Here is a 17,512-nt window from a genome sequence, read left to right as displayed (position 1 = left end):
TACTGTCTGTCCTTAACATATACTTCAAGGCTTCAAAGACATAAAAAGGTAATGGTAAAGGGACCCCTGAATGTAGGTCTAGTTGTGGATGACTCTGGGGTTGTGCTCTCATCTCACTTTACTGGCCGAGGGAGCCGGCGTACAGCTTCTGGGTCATGTGGCCAGCATGACTAAGCTGCTTCTGGCGAACCAGAGCAGCGCACGGAAACACCGTTTACCTTGCTGTCGGAGTGGTACCTATTTATCTACTTGCACTTTGACGTGCTTTCGAACTGCTAGGTTGGCAGGAGCCGGGGGCTGAGCAACGGGAGCTCACCCTGTCGCAGGGATTCGAACTGCCAACCTTCTGATGAGCAAGCCCTAGGCTCTGTGGTTTAGACCACAGTGCCACCCGCGTCAAAGGACATACATTTCAGCAATTCTTGAGTGTCAGCCAGGCGCAAAAAATGTCACCCAGACCTTTTGAGGGGCTTGCAAATGGAGAATCTTTAGGTGCAAAATGCTCCTGGTGCCATGCTAATTTTGAACCCTGAGCAGATATGCTTCTCCCTTTGGAAGACCTTCCTTCTTCGCAAAGGACAAGAACTCAAAATTCTTGATGTTACTCCCTAAAGAGTGGACTAGTTTGCAATATACATTGTCACATGAAAATGGTGGCTTTATTTCTTCATTTTAGCAAATGGGGAAAATCTTGGATGTTTCAAATTCTGCCCAAGTTTGGTAACACTTTTTGCTCTGAACTGTTCTCTTGACCTCTTAAAGAATTTGCAACTGTGGAAAGAGTTTCTTCCTGGCTGGGTCTGGCCAGTCAATCCCATACTTGTTTGCCAAAGGTGGAGCCAACAGAATGAGTCTGCCTTTATAGAGAAAAGTATTTTTAGATACTACAGTCTTGGTTCTTAGCTGCATTTCTCATTTCTGACAGCTACTTCGCATACTTTCAGACACTATGACGTCATATGGTCAGCGTGAGTTGAGGAAAGAACTGATTTTTAAAATTTCTAAATAAAAGATGGGGTTTGTGTTTGCTCTAAATTGAGTTAAGGCAGGCTCTCAGTATTCTGTATCTGATACAGGCCATATGGCATTTCTAGTGAAACCAACAGATGTTTCTCTCCCTGTGTCCTTTTCCTCAGTTGCTGCCTGATCTCTTCTTTTGTTCCCACATGTCCTGTCTGCAGAGGGCCGTCAGCAGTAACGCAGGCAGCAATTGTTGCTGTGTGTCAAGTTATTGGTGTGGATTTTATAATACAAAAATTCATGGACAAAGGAGCTGCTCACTATGTAGAAATAAAGCCTGTCTTTTCAAAGAGTTCAGTAACTGGATCCTGGCTTCTCGGTCATCATCTTTACTGAATATCCTCTCCTTTGTGTTGTGCCTGCTGCTGTTCAGAGCCAATTTAATATAAAGCTGAATTTGCTCAGTGGCTTGCATTTGTGGTGAGTGAGCCTACCCTCTATACAGCTTTTCACTGCTTTTGTTTCTGTGTGTGTGTGTGTGTGTGTGTGTGTGTGTGTGTGTGAGAGAGAGAGAGAGAGAGAGAGAGAGAGAAGAATCTATGTTAAGAATAAATTGTGTGGGGTTTTTCTGCCAGTCCCACTGACTGACTTGTATGTACTGAAGAGGTGCTGTTGGGTTCCTGTTCTAAGTGTAGAAGAAAAAAGCTTGGCATACAATAGGCTGTTCTGAAGAAGTATTTGCAAATATCCATATATATGGAGCAACTTCTCCCACAACTAACACAGGGGAATAAATCATAGAGGCTAAGAGAGCCATTGTTCTCAGAAATGGGTTTCTTGAATAGCTGTTATGTTCTTAAGCTGATTATGTACTAACTGAAATTCATACAATATTTAAACTGTTGTGAACAAAGGGAACTCTAGACATTTTTAGATGCTTGCAAATTCACATGCCATGTGTTGCATTTGGACGTGCCATATCAAATATTTGGTTTTAGTTTCTGTCATTTTCGCAGGGCAAAACAGTATCCTTCAATGTTGTCATCTGCCCCTATACTTTAATAGAGGCAGGCTGCAATTACCCCCCCCCTGCATAGATTCTCACATGTAGAAAATTAACATTTCCCCCCCAAAAAAGTGTGCTCAAAGCTTCCTAGAAATAAACACAACAGCAAATAGGGTAAAATGGCAATGTGGTGCTGAGCCCCCAAAACTGAGCAGATGCTGGAAACTGAGACTTATAACATTTTGGGGAACTTGTATCCTTCTCCAAAACTTGCCCCACCCACAGGTAGTTAAAACAGAGTATTAATGTTTATTTGCTCTTGGATGCCAGTTTACTGAAACATCTATAATTTGCAGCATTATATTATATTTAAATGGTTAGCTTTGTTGTGGACTTCCTTTGTTTTGATGTGACTACCAACTTCATTATTTTATTTATATGCACAGAGTTTCTGCTTCTTGGCTCACACCGCTTTAATATACAGTGTAACTGCTGCATTTGACCAATAAGAAGTAATTATGTAAAAAGCCTAGTAATTATAGTATTGGGCACAATTCTGTGGGTACAAATAAATGAATATAAGGAGTAGTCATACAGGAAGTTCAGAGAATCAACAAAGTATCTTCATTCAATAAGCGTAGAATACTATGCTATAGATCAGGGGTCCCCTACCCTTTTTGGCCTGGATGGTTCATTTGGAAAACTAAAACTGCTGCGGGCAGCACAAGATAATAAGAAAAACTGGTGATGCTGAGACCTCCAAAGAACAATAGGCAAACCACGTGCACACACCAAATCAAAAAAGCAGATACCATCAATTCCAAAGCAGGCAATCTCCCACCAGCAAAACATCCCCCCAAAGTCAAAGAACATCATTCTAAAAATTAATAAGCGAAAGGTGGGTACTCTTGGCAGGTACCTTTGGCAGGTGCTATGGAGGGTGTCTGAGGGTGCCATGGTCCCCGCATCTGCATCATTAAGAACCCCAGCTACAGATTGTGCACATAAATTAACAGAATGATACAGTCAGATGCACAGTTTGCATCTATTGGTATCTCAAGGTCCATGAAGTTGGTTTGAATCAAGGGGTGTACATGCTCATAGTCCGGACTTCAGTTTCACATCAGATCACTTGATGAGAGGGAAATCAATGGGGCGGAATTCAGTGCCATGCTCCTCTGATTAGTTTATTTCAATGATTAAAACTGATTATCCATGACAAACAAAAATTACTCTTTAAAATTTATACTTGTTGGTACACTGGTTCTCAGATTGTCACTTCTTTATTCCTCTTCCTTGTTCCAGGGTCCCCTTTCCTTCCCAAGAAAAGCAATTTGTAAACTCAGGATTTTTCTCTTAGACACAGAAAAATGATATTTTGGGCCAATACCCCTTGCTCAGCAAATTAGTGCAAGTCAATGCAAGGGCTTCCACTAGTGCCCCTGCCCCACGCCACCACCAAATCCACTCTGGATAGCCAGGAAAACCCCCAGAACAATGCACTGAGGGAGGATAAGGAAGCTTATTCTTTCTGGCAAGCAGGGACAAAATAAAGGACAAAAGCTACAATTATAATAGCTCCCCCAGAAAAGGTATCAATTGAACACACTGTCATATATTTGATTGTTTTCCTGATGCTTGGTATGTATGAAAATAGGGTATTTCTTAGCTTGCATCCTTTTGCTTGGACTGCTTTATTGGGGCCAGGAGGTTTCCTGATATTTTATAGAGAAGAACATTTGGGTGTTTGAGTTAGTGGTGCGTGCGTACGTGTGTGTGTGTGTGTGTGTGTTCTTTCCCATTCCTGTTAATAGCTAAACTCAGGTTTGTTTCAAGCTAGTTTTCTGCTGTGGTTTATAAGTATCTATGTGTTCATTCAGAAATCTTCCACCCACTGACATGGCAATTACATTTCCCACAGAATGTTGTCTTGCAGGGGTTTCCTTTATAAAATCTGTATAATGTGATCCTTTTAAGCAGATGAAGGGCGGGGAATCCAGCATAAAATTGTTGAGTTTTCCTTTCAAATGTAGATTAGAGGTCTTGTTAAAGATGGGCTTTTACCTTTTGAACTTGGTCTCCTGCTGCTCTCCTCTTCCTCCCCTTTTATGGCCTGTGCCCCTCTTGGCTTTAGAGTGACAAAAAACCCTTGGTGCACACATGTTTGGCCAGAGCTTGATGTCTATTGAAACTGATTTGAAGCCTTACTAAAAAAGGGTGCTTCTTGGTAGGTGCTTAGAATTTGGGAAGCATTCTGCTTTTGTAGATAAATTGTTGACAAATTCAAAATGCATTCTGTTGGAGAATTAGTGCAAGCAAAGAAGTTCTGCAGTAGTGAGAGTGAGCAGTAATTATGTGGAATCCAGTTGCTGAGCACTTTACAAGCTTCTGACACCTTGGGTTGAGAGAGGTGAAGAATGAAAGAGAAAAAACAGGAGTATCAGCCCTTTAGGTCAAAGGCAATTAAATACAGGCAATTAAATACAGCCTATCTTGTGACTTGTCGATCAAAGGTAGGCTTCCACCCTAGCTTTTGAAATCAGCCCAGGTAGAATTTGCCTTCAAGCTGCTGCTGAGATTTATGCAGCTGGTGGCTGAATGTTTGACACTTGAGATTGTTCCCGGCAGCTTTTTCAAACCTAGACCTGCTTTGACTCTGTTCAGCAGAATTTTATTGCCTGTAGGTAGGAAGCGTGTGAGCCTTAAATTTAATTTGAATAGACCCTTTTCTTTCCCTCTCCCCCCTAAAAATACAGCCTAGGCAAACATTATCCAGCAAAGTAAAGGTGCCTTTGTAAACAATTTATCTCTGTATAATTCTGATGAGTGTGCATCTACTCAGGGTTATTTACTGTCGAGAAACTGAGATACATTATTGAGTAAGAAGGAAAATTTGAGTAACAATAGCTGCTTAAGGAGACATGCTCACATGAATATGAGAGTAGAAAGCTTCAGTATTTTCAAACAAAGGAATGTGTTGATCTCTTGCTACTTCAAAAGGCAATGATGGAATGACTGGAGTGGTCTGTGGATTAATTCACAAAGGCAGCAGCTTCAAAGTAACTTTTCCTGGCTGCATATTAAGAGAGAACAACAATAAAAGCTTTGAATAGTGCCTGTCTTATGTGTATTGGTTTGATAGGAGGTAAATATTAAAATACTTAGAACCTGAAACTCCTGGAACTAGGAAACATCTCCCCATAAACAACCCACCCTAGATGCTTGGCTTTTGTTGCTTAGTGACCGTTAGAGGATCAGGGTAAGGGTTGGGAATTGTCCGCAGGAGGTGTAGACCTAGACATAGCATTAAAGTGTCATGTGCCTAGTGCTTCATAGGACTAGGAAATAGATGTGCTTCTGTTCCATTGTTATAGTGTTTTGGGTGTGTAAAGGCTTTCACCTTCCTTAAGCTATTCATCCTTGCAGCAGCCAATAGTCACACTTGTCCCCACTTAATGGTTGATGAATGCTGGCTGAGTTGAGATGTTTAAGCAGACCCTTTTACATTGGTTCTCTTTCATTTTCTCATTTCCCCTGTAACTTCTTCCAGTGGTTTTGAGGTACTGTCCTCTATAGCAGTGTTTCCCAACCGGTGTTCCGCGGCACACTAGTGTGCCGTGAGAGGTTGGCTGGTGTGCCGTGGGAGGGAGGCGGGCGAGTCGGGCGGTGAGAGGCGGCGGCGGCGAGGATCCGCGTCGAGCCGGGGACGGCTCCGCGGTGGTGGTGCCGAGGTTTCTCTCTCCATTCTCCCCTCACACACACACACACACACACACACAGGAAGATCAGCTGACAGGACCCAGCCAATGGGGCGGCGGCGGGGCAGCGGCGGGGCAGCGCGTGCAAAAGGGAGGAGCGCGAGACAGCGGACGAGGAGGAGGCCGGCATGTCCGGGCAGCAGCAGCAACAACAGCAGCAGCAACTCCCGGCGACGGCTCCTCAAGCCCCGGGAAACCCTACTCCCTCACCGGCCTCGGCCGCCCTCCTGCTCCACCCGCCGCCGCCTCCCCCGCCGCCGCCGGCCACCTCGGCCCCGCCGCCGCCCCCTCCTCCGCCCGCTATCGCCGCCACCACCACAACAGCCGCCACCGCCTCAGCTGCCGCCGTCCCTCAGTCCCTCGCTTTGCTGCGCTGCCTCCTCCCCCCCCACCCCCAAAGCTTGGAGGTTCCCCGGCAAGGGGGAGGGGAAAAAATTGAAAACTTTCACTTTCGTGCGTCCCTCCCGGCGTGACGCTGCGCGCTGACATCACGGGGCTGTAATGGTGGTGTGCCGCGAGATTTTTTTCTTCAAACAAGTGTGCCTTTGCCCAAAAAAGGTTGGGAAACACTGCTCTATAGGAGCTCTGTGCTGAGGATTTTTTTAAAAAAACTATGAGAGGAGAGATAAAGCTACAGTGGTACCTCGGTTTACGATTTACGAACTTAATCCGTTCCGGAAGTCTGTTCTTAAACTGAAACCATTCTTAAACAGAGGCACGCTTTCCCTAATGAGGCCTTCTGCCGCCGATGCCCTTCCACCGTTCGGCTTCCATTCTTGTTGTTGTTTAGTCATTTAGTCGTGTCCAACTCTTCGTGACCCCATGGACCAGAGCACGCCAGGCACTCCTGTCTTCCTTCCATTCTTAGTCCAATGTAAAGTTTACAAACCGGGACACTACGTCCGGTTTTGCGGAGTTCGTAAACAGAATAGTTCATAAACAGGGCTGTTCTTAAACCGAGGTACCACTGTATGTCAAAGGCATTTCTTAAATTATCCACATAATTTAAAGAGTTAACAATTAAAAGCATAAGTTCTGAAACAACTGTGTTCTCAAAAAGTTTTGAACTTAACTTAAAACTACAATAAAATAATAAAATAAAATAAACCACAAAAAAGCAGAGAGAATTTTTGCTGACTAGACTTTAAACCTATTGGTTTACAAGGAGATTTTTAAAAAAGACTTTCCCCCTTGAGATTACTGGGGTTTTTTCATCCTGTTTGGGATGAATTCTTTTTAAATTAATTTGACTTAGCGGTAGTTCACACAATCCAAAGTTTGGCATTATTTTTATTAAAATATTTATTGAATGCCTTCCTGGACAAATAAGGGTTGCCAACCTTTTTAGCCCCAGGGACACATTTGCGTTTTTGATCAAGTACCATGAACACCAACCTCTCTGGTCGCTTCCCTCCTCCACCAAGACAGAAAGAGTGTGTGTGCATACAAACACAAACTTTGCTTTTCCAAGGGATCTAGGTAAAAGTCAGTTACAATACAATAAATATGAGCCTGGAAATGTTTGTCATTCTTCCAAATTCAGTCAAACTGGTACCTCGGTTTACGATTTACGAACTTAATCCGTTCCGGTGCAGTGTGAAGCCTTTTCTGACATGGAAGTGAATACTATAGTCTTTGTAATTATTGTTTGCATACAGTGACTAAATTGTAAATACTGTATCTGTGTACAGAATTCTCACAAATGCCTAAGATCTGGGAGGTTCTTCTTGACTGGAATCTTGGAGTTTGGCTTATGTGAGCTGCTGAGATGAATAAATGAGAAGTCAGTGGGAAAAGGAGCCCTTTTGGGAGGGAACTTCAAAAGGTGGAGGTGTGCTATTTTTTTATTACATTTATTTATACTGCCCCCCCTTTCAGGATATAAATTCTGCCAATATGACTCACAAGTAACTTTTCAGTTACATATTTCACCCCGTGAACTTGGGGTGGGGTTGAGAATCAAGTACTTCAGCTTCAGCTGATAACTTGGTTTAATTGGCAAATAGTGTTGATTTGAAGGCCATGAGATCACTGGTACTGAATAGCAAAGGTGTGTGTTGTTCCTCCTCCCACTCTGATAAATAAATAGCATAGGTTTAGTTGTTCCTGTATGCAAGTGCATATTCATTGAAGGGTTTCATAGAATCAGAGAATTGTAGAGTTGGAAGGGACCCCGAGAGTCATCTTGTCCAACCCCCTGCAGGGCAGATACGGTATTTTGAAATCCAGTTCCAGGAAGTTTTTGTACTGATTTGGGATTGAATGTTTGAGAGTTACAACAGCTGTAAACTGTGTTTGAATACATTATGAACCCCCTGAAGCTACTTGCCAGAGGACAGGTTTTTGTTTATTCGTTTGGCTTCCGTTCTGAATATAGAAGGTGACATACACCATTGGCTTGAATCTAATAGTCCACAGGTAGGAATGATGTCACTTCCCTGAATTTAAATAGCTGCACTCTTGTAATTCAGAGGTCTGACATTTCTGCTCAGCAGCTTGTTTTTCTCGCTGGCTTCCACTTATACGGCAGTTCCTTTCAGGTAGTGTATGTATTCTGACTATTTTTCTCCCTTGGGGTTTGGTTTCTGTCTCCTTCCAGGTGGCTAATGAAGGATTTTGGTTTATTTATCGTAGCTGTCTAGTCTGACTGTCATTTCTGTGTGAGTGGTTCCTTTTAAAGACCGATGCCTCTGTCTAGTAAAACTGGTTTACCTGAGGTCTCTTGAGTGATATCTTCAGATGAGGCAGTTTGCCAGGTGACTTGTATCTTTAAAACAAAAACAAGTCACCCTCGTAACATATATCGTCTTCCTTAACAACAGTCAAGAAAGGTGTCCCTTTTTTCTGGACTCCTGGCATCTTTATATTTCCTGGATTTTTTTCAAAAGGCTTCTTGAATTTTGTTTCATACACACGCATGCATGTGCCCATATGGAAGTCAATTTAGTCAGGAGTGTATTTATTTGGAGATGTCTAATATTCTTTTTCCATTTTAGAAGTTTAGCTGACCTTCTCTCTCTCTCTCTCCTCCCCTTTTTTTGTAGGTAGAATTGACCTCTGCCAAGAAAACATTAAACGTTGGAGGGGGGAAATAATCAAAAGCAGTTGGCGTCTAAAAGATGTGCCATGGAATGGTATCAGCAACGAGCACCACCACATCGCTGCTTACCTTGATCAGTCATGGGATATTTTTTCCATTGGCTCTCTTCAGTACCCTCACGGTGGAAGGACTGGACTCATGTAAGTAAAGCTCTCCCTACTTAAGGTTAGGTTTCTAGCTCTCTCTGCGATGGCTCAAAGCAAGTAACAATAAATGCATTAAAAAATGGCCTCTTGTCACTTAAAAATTCAGAAACAGAACAGAGAACAAAAATGGCTTAAGGCAGCTTCCTTATCCTTTAAGGATCTTGGTAGGAGCTAGGTAGGGGGTTATATTGCCTCCAGTGCATGCTTGTGAATGAAGTGGAGATTCTAATCTCACCACATGAAGTATGGAACTGATACACAGAGAACTATTTTGACTGGTTAGTGCAGATACAAGGGTGTAATCTTGTGAGAGTTGCATTAGTTACGTCCTGTTGTCTAAATGACAGGTTACTCTATATCTTAAAGGCATCTTGTGGTTTTCTCCAATGTACTTTTTAGTTTAACCATGAGTTAAAACCTAGAACTGACTTGTGTAGATAGAACCAATGGACTGCAGTTGTGTGGTGCAGTGGTTAGAGTGTTGGACTAGGAGCTGGGAGACTCCACTCAGCATAAACAAAGCTCACTGGGTGACTTAGGCCAGTCACTGCCTCTCAGCCTAACCTACCCCACTGGGTTGTTGTGGGGATTAATTGAGGACAGGGGAGAACCATGTAGACCACCTTGAGTCCTTGGAGAAAAATGATGGGGAATAAAAATAATAATTGTGGAGAGGTAATACTTGCCCTCTCCCTTCCTTGGATAGCACTGTGCACTGAAACCCCTCTTTGGAGGAGCACACTTTATCATTGGTATAATCACACTGAGACACTGAGTATGGAAAATAAGCAAGCAAGTTTTATTACAGGAAATACATATTAGACAGGAAATATTCTGTTTCTCGCCATGTCTCTGGGGGACAATTTCTTACATGAATTGCTAACATTCAGTAAAGGTAATCACTGTTGTTGAGGACACTGGCTTGGTCTTTATTTTGAGTTTACACCCCTTTATTCTAGCTCCCATTGAGAAGGGAACCCTGATAGGGCAAGTGCATACAAGTATACAGTACTTGTAATACAAACTTAGCAAAATATTAAGTATCGTTCTGGAGGGCAGAAGAGAGGTTGGAACAGAGAGACTCACTAGCTGCTGTCCAGGTGTGGCTAATGGACAACATTAGTCTCTCCCCCTCTCCCCGGTGTGGATGGTCAGGTAGATTATGGCTGAATTTTAACTTTTAGAAGACATCTGAAGGCAGCCCTGTTTGGGGAAGCTGTTAATGTTTAATAGACTATTGTATTTTAATATTTTTTGGAAGCCACCCAGAGTGGCTGGGGTTAAATAAATAAATAAAAATATGAATAACGATAAGATTATAATAACTAGAGAATGGGGAAGGTCTGTTTTTAAAATGCATGCATCCTTATTTTTGAATTCTCCATAGCTTCTTTGGCCATAAGCCTATGGGATGCTTGACTGTAATGTCTCATTCCTGAAACTCTCAATTATTTTATGAAATATCTGTTTATTTTCAATATTTGTAATGGCAACTCATCTGGCTATAGATGTGGAATTTAAGATGCTGTTTAGAGCTCTTCAGTGTAGTTTTCCAAGTGTGTCTGAGAAAGTTGCCTGAAGCAGCTGTAGCTTGCCTTGGTTCAAAGGTTTGTGCCTTGTGTTAGAAATGAGCTGCTTGTCTCCTACAGTACATCACATTCTTTCCTTTCTTTGGGGTTTGAAATGGGTAAAGAGATTGTATCATACAAGCAGGTGGCTGGACCACAGCATTTAAAAGTATTTGTGGGGAAGAAAGGTTTTAGTTTAGGAGTATTCCTTGACACACTAGAGCAGGCATAGGCAAACTTGGCCCTTCTTGACCACTGGTCCTGTTAGCTAGGGATGATGGGAGTTGTAGTCCCAAAACATCTGGAGGGCCGAGTTTGCCTACGCCTGCACTAGAGCCTTCTCCTTAAGGATGTGACTGTTTCCAGATATAGCTGTTTTGTGTTAGTTGCAAGTTAACTGATAGCTTCAGGGAGAGGTGGAAGACAGTAGACATGCAACAAAGTTCACCTGCAGAAGAGTTAGGTCTTTTGTGTACTGTAACCTAAAGTCCACTAAGGATTTGATATATTGATAAGTACCCAGCTCTGCTTTCAGTAGGCATACCTACCTATTTTTAAGCTTCTCCTTGCTTTCTGGGATTCCTTGCTATTTAGACATTTATACAAAAGAATGCAAAGGTCATAACACGAGTGCACTTGGTAGTGGAAAAGGTAAAGTTCCTTAATTGCCTTCATTCCTAAAATTTGATACTGATGCAAAGTGATGTGGAAATGCTAAAAGTTTGACAGCAGATGTCCCCCAGATGAAGCTGACACACATCAATTTAAATTATTCCTACCCCACACTGAGTATGCTCCTCTGTGAATGCTAAAGTCTCATAAAGCAGGCATGAATATTGTGAAAGGAGAATTTCCTCTAATTTTACCATCCCGTGGTAAAGCAGATGTAGCTCCTGAAGAGAGGGGGAAATTATATAATATGTGAGGAAATAGAAATCTATGTACTGGTTAGTTGCCTATAGCACCAAATTCATTTTGAGATAGCCAAGTGAAGGTGTACAGTGATACTGACAGATTTTTATAAGAAATGAAGTAAGTATAATGGAACAGAATCTGAAGCATATGGAATATATATCTTGAATAACAATATTAACTGTAATTGTATATAACGGTCCTAAATGATGTGCAGCTAGGTTCAAAGCTTAGGATTTCAGATATTGCCAAAAGATCCCCATGGCCCATTTCTTGGCAGCAGTATCCAGCAAAAAATAAAGGTGGCATGAGAAATTTTAATTTAATCTGCTTCTGGCTACCTCTACCACTTACTAGAATTTCAGAACTCTTGATAAGGGAAACTGATTTGTTTGAATATAATTTGGAAGATGACTAATAGTTCTTACTTTCTTAGTAGAACATTTAAGTGACTATGTGTCCTTTAAATGGGTAAGAGAAAGGTAGAGGTCCTTGTTCAGGAGAGCCAGACAAAGGTGTAAACAGACCTTGGAAGTGTAACTAAGCACTTCATGTGAGCACTTCTAACGTTGCACATTTTAGGGATAGTCACCACACCAAACTACTTTATAAATCACAACGTTTGACAAGACTCGGTTGTAGGTAAGATTTTCTGTATGCAAAAGGTCCTGGGTTCAGTATTTAGTAATCTCCAGTTTAAAAGGATCAGGTAGTAGTTTGTGTGCTGGCCACATGACCCGGAAGCTGTACGCCGGCTCCCTCAGCCAATAAAACAAGATGAGCACTGCAACCCCAGAGTCGGTCACGACTGGGCCTAATGGTCAGGGGTCCCTTTACCTTTACTAGTAGTTTGTGTGAAAGCCCTCTGCCAGGGTCTAGGATAGCTGCTGCCAGGCAAACTAGACAATACTTTGCTATATGAGCAAGCAGCCTGACCTGGCATATGGCAGCTTACTAATAATTTTAGGCCCTTGCTCTGACCCAGAAGATCTTTGCATGCATGAGTTCTGGTGCAGTTTCCAGCTCGGTTGTAAGGATTTCACTATCAACTGCTGTCGGGAGCAGCCCTGTTACACATCTTTGGTGCAGGCATGGAGGTGCCCCTGATATAGCACTAGATGAGGGTGGTCGTTGTGCTCTAGCAGCTTTGAGTGCTCCTCATGGTGCGATGAGCTGACATCCATTCAGCAGAGAGCACACTGGTTTAAACTGCTGATGCTATCAAACCTTATTCCTGCTGAACTGTAGCAAGCAAATCACTGACTTTGTGCTTGTAATACTATATTCATTCAGAATGCTGATCTGTTCTCGTAACAGCAAGCGTTGACATGTTCCGGTGTCTGCTGTTTAATTAATACAGGGTTGTTCAGAGAAAAAGGCTGTGGTGGGTGAAAGCTTTGGTAAGAACTTGAGGTATTTCTTCTCCACTCTTACTTCCCAAGTTTCTTGTTGGAAGCATTTTCCATTGTGTATGACCACTTTCTTTTCCATTGCTCTAGAAATGACACCACATTTAGGTTTATGTAGGACTTCTTTCTAGAAAAAAAGGTGTCGGAACTTGTTGACCTTTTTTGAGAGGGAGCACCCAAACTTCAACTTTTACCACCCACCTCTGCCACCGCAACAAAGAGATGCCGGAACTCAGTTCCCGTGAGTTCTGGCTGGGGAAAAAACTTTTCCTTGAAGGCTTGTCCATGCATTCATGCTGCAATGTATAGTACCCAGTAATTTTAAAACATGGGCAATGTTTGAGTTACTCAAAATGCAAGCCACTGGATTTGCTTCTGTTTCTGTGTTAAAAAATGGATGCACATTTACATGCAAAAGGATTTCTGAACACTTAAATGGTTCAAAAGATCCCATGTCCCACAGATGAAACAGACTTGGAATGCAATCCTTCAGATTTTGTGTTGCTCCAAAACTTAGGATATAGTCCTCTGCTCAGAAAAAGTACCAAAATAAAATTTAAACACATGTTTTAAAAAGAAATGCATTTAAAAATGCACATATTTTGATAAAATAAATACTTAAAAATGAATTTTCATTCAGATATTTTTCACAGATTAATGCCAGAAACAGGATGGGGCAGAATTATTTAATTTGCCAGATTTTTATACTGCTCAATCAAAAATAATCAAAAAAATAAACTCCAAGTGGTTTGCATAAAAATGAACTATTTTACGAACACATATAAAATTGATACAGACTGGAAATGGACTGATCTGTCCATCCCTACTGAGCCAGCTTATTTGATCCCAATATGTGAATATGACCTTGCATTTGCATTTCTGTCTGTTAGTTCATCCAGCTGAGGATTTGTGGATGCTTCCTTGGTTTGGAATTGCAGATGGCTGAATGTTCTGCTTGGTAAATTCATCTCTTACATTTTGGGAAAGAAAAAGCACAGTGTCTCAGCTGTCTTTTGGGAGACTGCATTGGACATTTATGATGCTTTGTGTTTGAAGTCAATATTTTGTCAAGTTGTGACTTTCTTTTATTGACTTGAGCAAATAAAATTCATTCTTGCATATGGATCGTTGGAAGAAACAGCACTTTCCCAGATATGTCTGTGTAATATACATAATGAATACTTATAAAGGAAATTTGGCTAATTTGGTTTTTCTGCACATTTTAGACAGTTGATTCTTTATAAAATCGGATGACTTTTATAGTGTCTTGAATTACCCACACAAAACATGCATTTTATAAAGATGTTCAGAACCAGCAAAGCTTGAAATACCCCCAAAACTCCCAACCCTATCTCATAAACTTTAGCCATAAAAAATATAATATCGGCCAGAGCTATGAAAGGTGCCTATGCATTGACAATGAGAATGTACACACTTGTACAGGACTGCAGACATATGCTTTAGTCAGTAGACAGGAGTTCTGAGGAACATTTAGACAAACTAGCTTACTGATTGCAGGAGGAAAGCTTGTTGGTTGTTGCCATCCATCTGTCTCAGGAGACAATGGAGGAGTGCACCTTTAGGGATGAAGTCAAACCGTTGGGAGAGTTACAGGGCCTGCCTGCCATGGCTATAGAGACCGATATGGGAGAGGCATGTTTTTTGCAGCTGGAGCAGATGAAGGCATCTGGTTGTGCTGCTGCAGATGCACTATGGCATTTTTTCCTCTTCACTCATCCCAGTGGTCATTACTCCTCTAGTCTCTGCTGTAGATACACAACCTGTCTCCAGGCACTATGGTTTTCTGCAAGGGATTCCCACACAGCAGGGTTGCTGTTCTCAGTCTTCATGTCTTGTTTACAGACAAGTACACACAGTTTTCAGTTGAGCTGAAGGTATAGGAAAGCATGAGGGAGAAGAATATGCCAAAGAGAGTTGGGGTGAGCACACAGCCCTGTTTCACACTGCTTTTAATAGGGAAGGTGTCTGAGCATGAGCCATCACACTGGGAGGTGCTGAGCATGTTCTCGTGGAATTGCATAGTAATCTTGTGGAGCTTAGGTGGGCATCCTGTCTTGTTGATCACTGTGTAGTCCTTTTTGGCAAAATACTAATACTAATTCTATTACTAATACTAATATTACTACTACTGTACTACTAATAATAAATGGCTTACCTCCAGGCAAAAGTGAATGGATTTTAGGCGTGGGCACAGCAAAGAAGAGACAAAACTTGGAGCAGTTCAAGAGCAATGTTGACATAATTAGTGTGGGATGGCATCGCATAGAATTGTGTATTGTCATTCCTTCCAGGAGCTGAGAACAGTATTAGCTTTACAACAGCCCTGAGGAATGATGTGCGTGGGCTAGGCTGAGCAATTGGCATGCTCCAGGCAAGGGTGATCTTTGCAGGCGAGTGGGAATTCAAACTTGAAATTCCCACATCCATACATTCCTGCCAGTTGGCCACCTGGCTGGTAAACACTTCACAGGGCAAGTCTCTCCATGGTTCATAACCATGCCTCCCTTGGAATGTTGTAATGTATCAGAGGTAAATGAATTCCTGGAAATTTTTTTATATTGGGGAATTAATGGCCACACACACTGGTATGGGTCCATTGTGTGCCTGCAGATCTGTATTTCCTTCTTGAAATATTACTGTACTCACCAGTGGGCCTAGTATGATGAAGCTTGTCTGTCATTTAAGGTTAGAATTGTCCCATTCTGGCATACACGTTATATATGCAGCTGAACAAGATGGTAATTCTTAACACACTTTCACACAAATGCACTGTTGAAATAATCCCAACAGGTTGCTTACCATGTACTGCTAGCAGTTTCTACTTAACACTTTACTTGATTTTTTTTTATTCCCTCTTTACCCCCCCCCCCCTTGCTGTGACAGTTTGTGCAAGGTGAGCAAGTATTCCTATAATGTTGACTTGTGATAAAATGGTTTCTTTATATGAATCTTCAGCTTACTGCTTCTGCTTTTGGCAAGATGTCTTAAAAACAATCATCTCTAAATCCAGCCAGGGAACAAGCAGTGGAATGGAAACAACTTTTGAACACTGGAATATTCATTCACTGGATACAGTAGCTTGATCAGCAGTGTACGCTGCCAGTTAATGTGTTTTTTCACCTGTTTAAATGTTAGCCTAGTTTCCACTTGACTGAAGGCTCAGCTTGAAGCTCTGTGTGTGGTCTGCTTAGAGACTCATTGAAATCCCTACAAATTGGAGGTGGGAAAACAGCAACATATGAAGAGTTCTTGCTTCATGTCAATGTAAATATTATCTTCCGGTAGTCCTGGGTTGGTTGGTGACAGTTCTGCCTATTGCAGATTTTTGGGTGGTCAGCTAAGATTCTAACTTGCCTTGTATGTAAATAATTCCGTCCATTTGAAAACGTGGTTCCTGTTTATGTTTGGTCAGGGAAAAGGTTACACCCTGAAGCATGTCTTCTCTGAAATTTCTCTAATGTAAGAATTCATGGCTTTGGGATATGTAAAAAATAATAATCATATTCTTCTGTCCTACATTTTGAAGGAATGAAAATGGCAGTGAGTACTTTCATGATGTTGCACATGCAACTGCATCTTAAGCACCATCTTGATTTGAGAGTAGACTTTTGAAGAACAATTCGTGATGTAGTGGTGTGAGCGAAATTCTCATTTCAAATGTTGCCTCCACTGAATGTAAGGTAGCCTTAGGCAAGCCTTAGGCAAGGCATGGCTGAGAATGAAGCTACACACTGCAGACGGAGACGGTTGGCACGCTTATTCCTCATTTCACTGTTCCCCATTACTTGTTACCAAAACTTTATTTATCTGGACCACAGCTGTCAAATATTCCACAGAGGAGGGGAATAGCTGTTGAGAGTGGGAGGTTAGGTAGCTTACAATAGACCCTGATTAAACCATCTGTAAAAGGGCACAGCCAGAACGGCTTGTCACCCAGGCTCTGCCACTTGTCTTCTGGTGCTGTGCTTGTAATAATATTAGCATTTCAAAAGGGGAATTACCATAACCCCCAGGTTCTAAGAGGTAGATGGTTTGCCTCCTAATTGAAAAGCTGCTTTGTAGCTATTGTACTCCTGATTGACATGCAGAGCAGATAATAAAAGTGAGACTTGGAGAGGCTTTAAAAGTGAAGGTTGTCACAAACCTTAACATTTCAAGGGTCTACAAATGGCACTACTTCTATCCTTTTTAAGGGTCCGAGGGATTTTAAGAGTAGTTCATGTAACTGCAGGAATGATCTGCTATAGAGGATCATTGGAGAGACTCAGAAAAAACTAATAATCACAGTGTTCTAAAGAATATTAAGTGTGCTCTTCCTTTGCCTTTATTTTCTACTATTTGGATTATATTTATAATACACTGAAATAATGGATGTTTTCTATATATTAAAAAAAATTCTAAAAACTTCACAACGAAGTCTTTTGCTTTCTTTTTCTTTTTAAGTAATATTTATTAAAAGTTTAACAATTACAAAAGAGAAAAAAGAGAAAACAAAGACAATAAAAAGTTACAATACATAAAAAATAAAATAAAAAGCAGAATAAAAAACAATACAGCACAACAATAGAAAAAAACCCAAAAACATTTAAAAACAAAAACATTTAAAAACACATCCAGTATTTCCATTTCTTT

General features: G+C 41.5%; 1 protein-coding gene across 5 annotated transcripts in view; it reads left to right on the top strand.

Annotated features, from left to right (window-relative positions):
• SUSD6 (sushi domain containing 6) overlaps window positions 1-17,512 on the top strand; it is a 58,104-nt gene that overhangs the window by 19,266 nt on the left and 21,326 nt on the right. Inside the window, exons 1-2 of one of the 5 annotated variants that reach the window (XM_083509809.1) lie at window positions 1,187-1,440; window positions 8,769-8,964. In XM_083509809.1, coding sequence (XP_083365935.1) covers window positions 8,844-8,964 — 121 coding nt within the window. In that variant the 5' untranslated portion in view covers window positions 1,187-1,440; window positions 8,769-8,843. Of the gene's footprint in view, window positions 1-1,186; window positions 1,441-8,143; window positions 8,265-8,768; window positions 8,965-17,512 lie in introns of those variants that run through there. The other 4 variants (XM_083509807.1, XM_083509810.1, XM_083509808.1 and 1 more) reach the window with 4 other exon arrangements.

Source organism: Podarcis liolepis, assembly GCF_965112155.1.
Source record: "Podarcis liolepis genome assembly, chromosome: 1".
NCBI classification, from domain to species: domain Eukaryota; kingdom Metazoa; phylum Chordata; class Lepidosauria; order Squamata; family Lacertidae; genus Podarcis; species Podarcis liolepis.
Note: the sequence above shows the minus strand (reverse complement) of the source record. Positions and strands in the feature narration are given on the sequence as shown.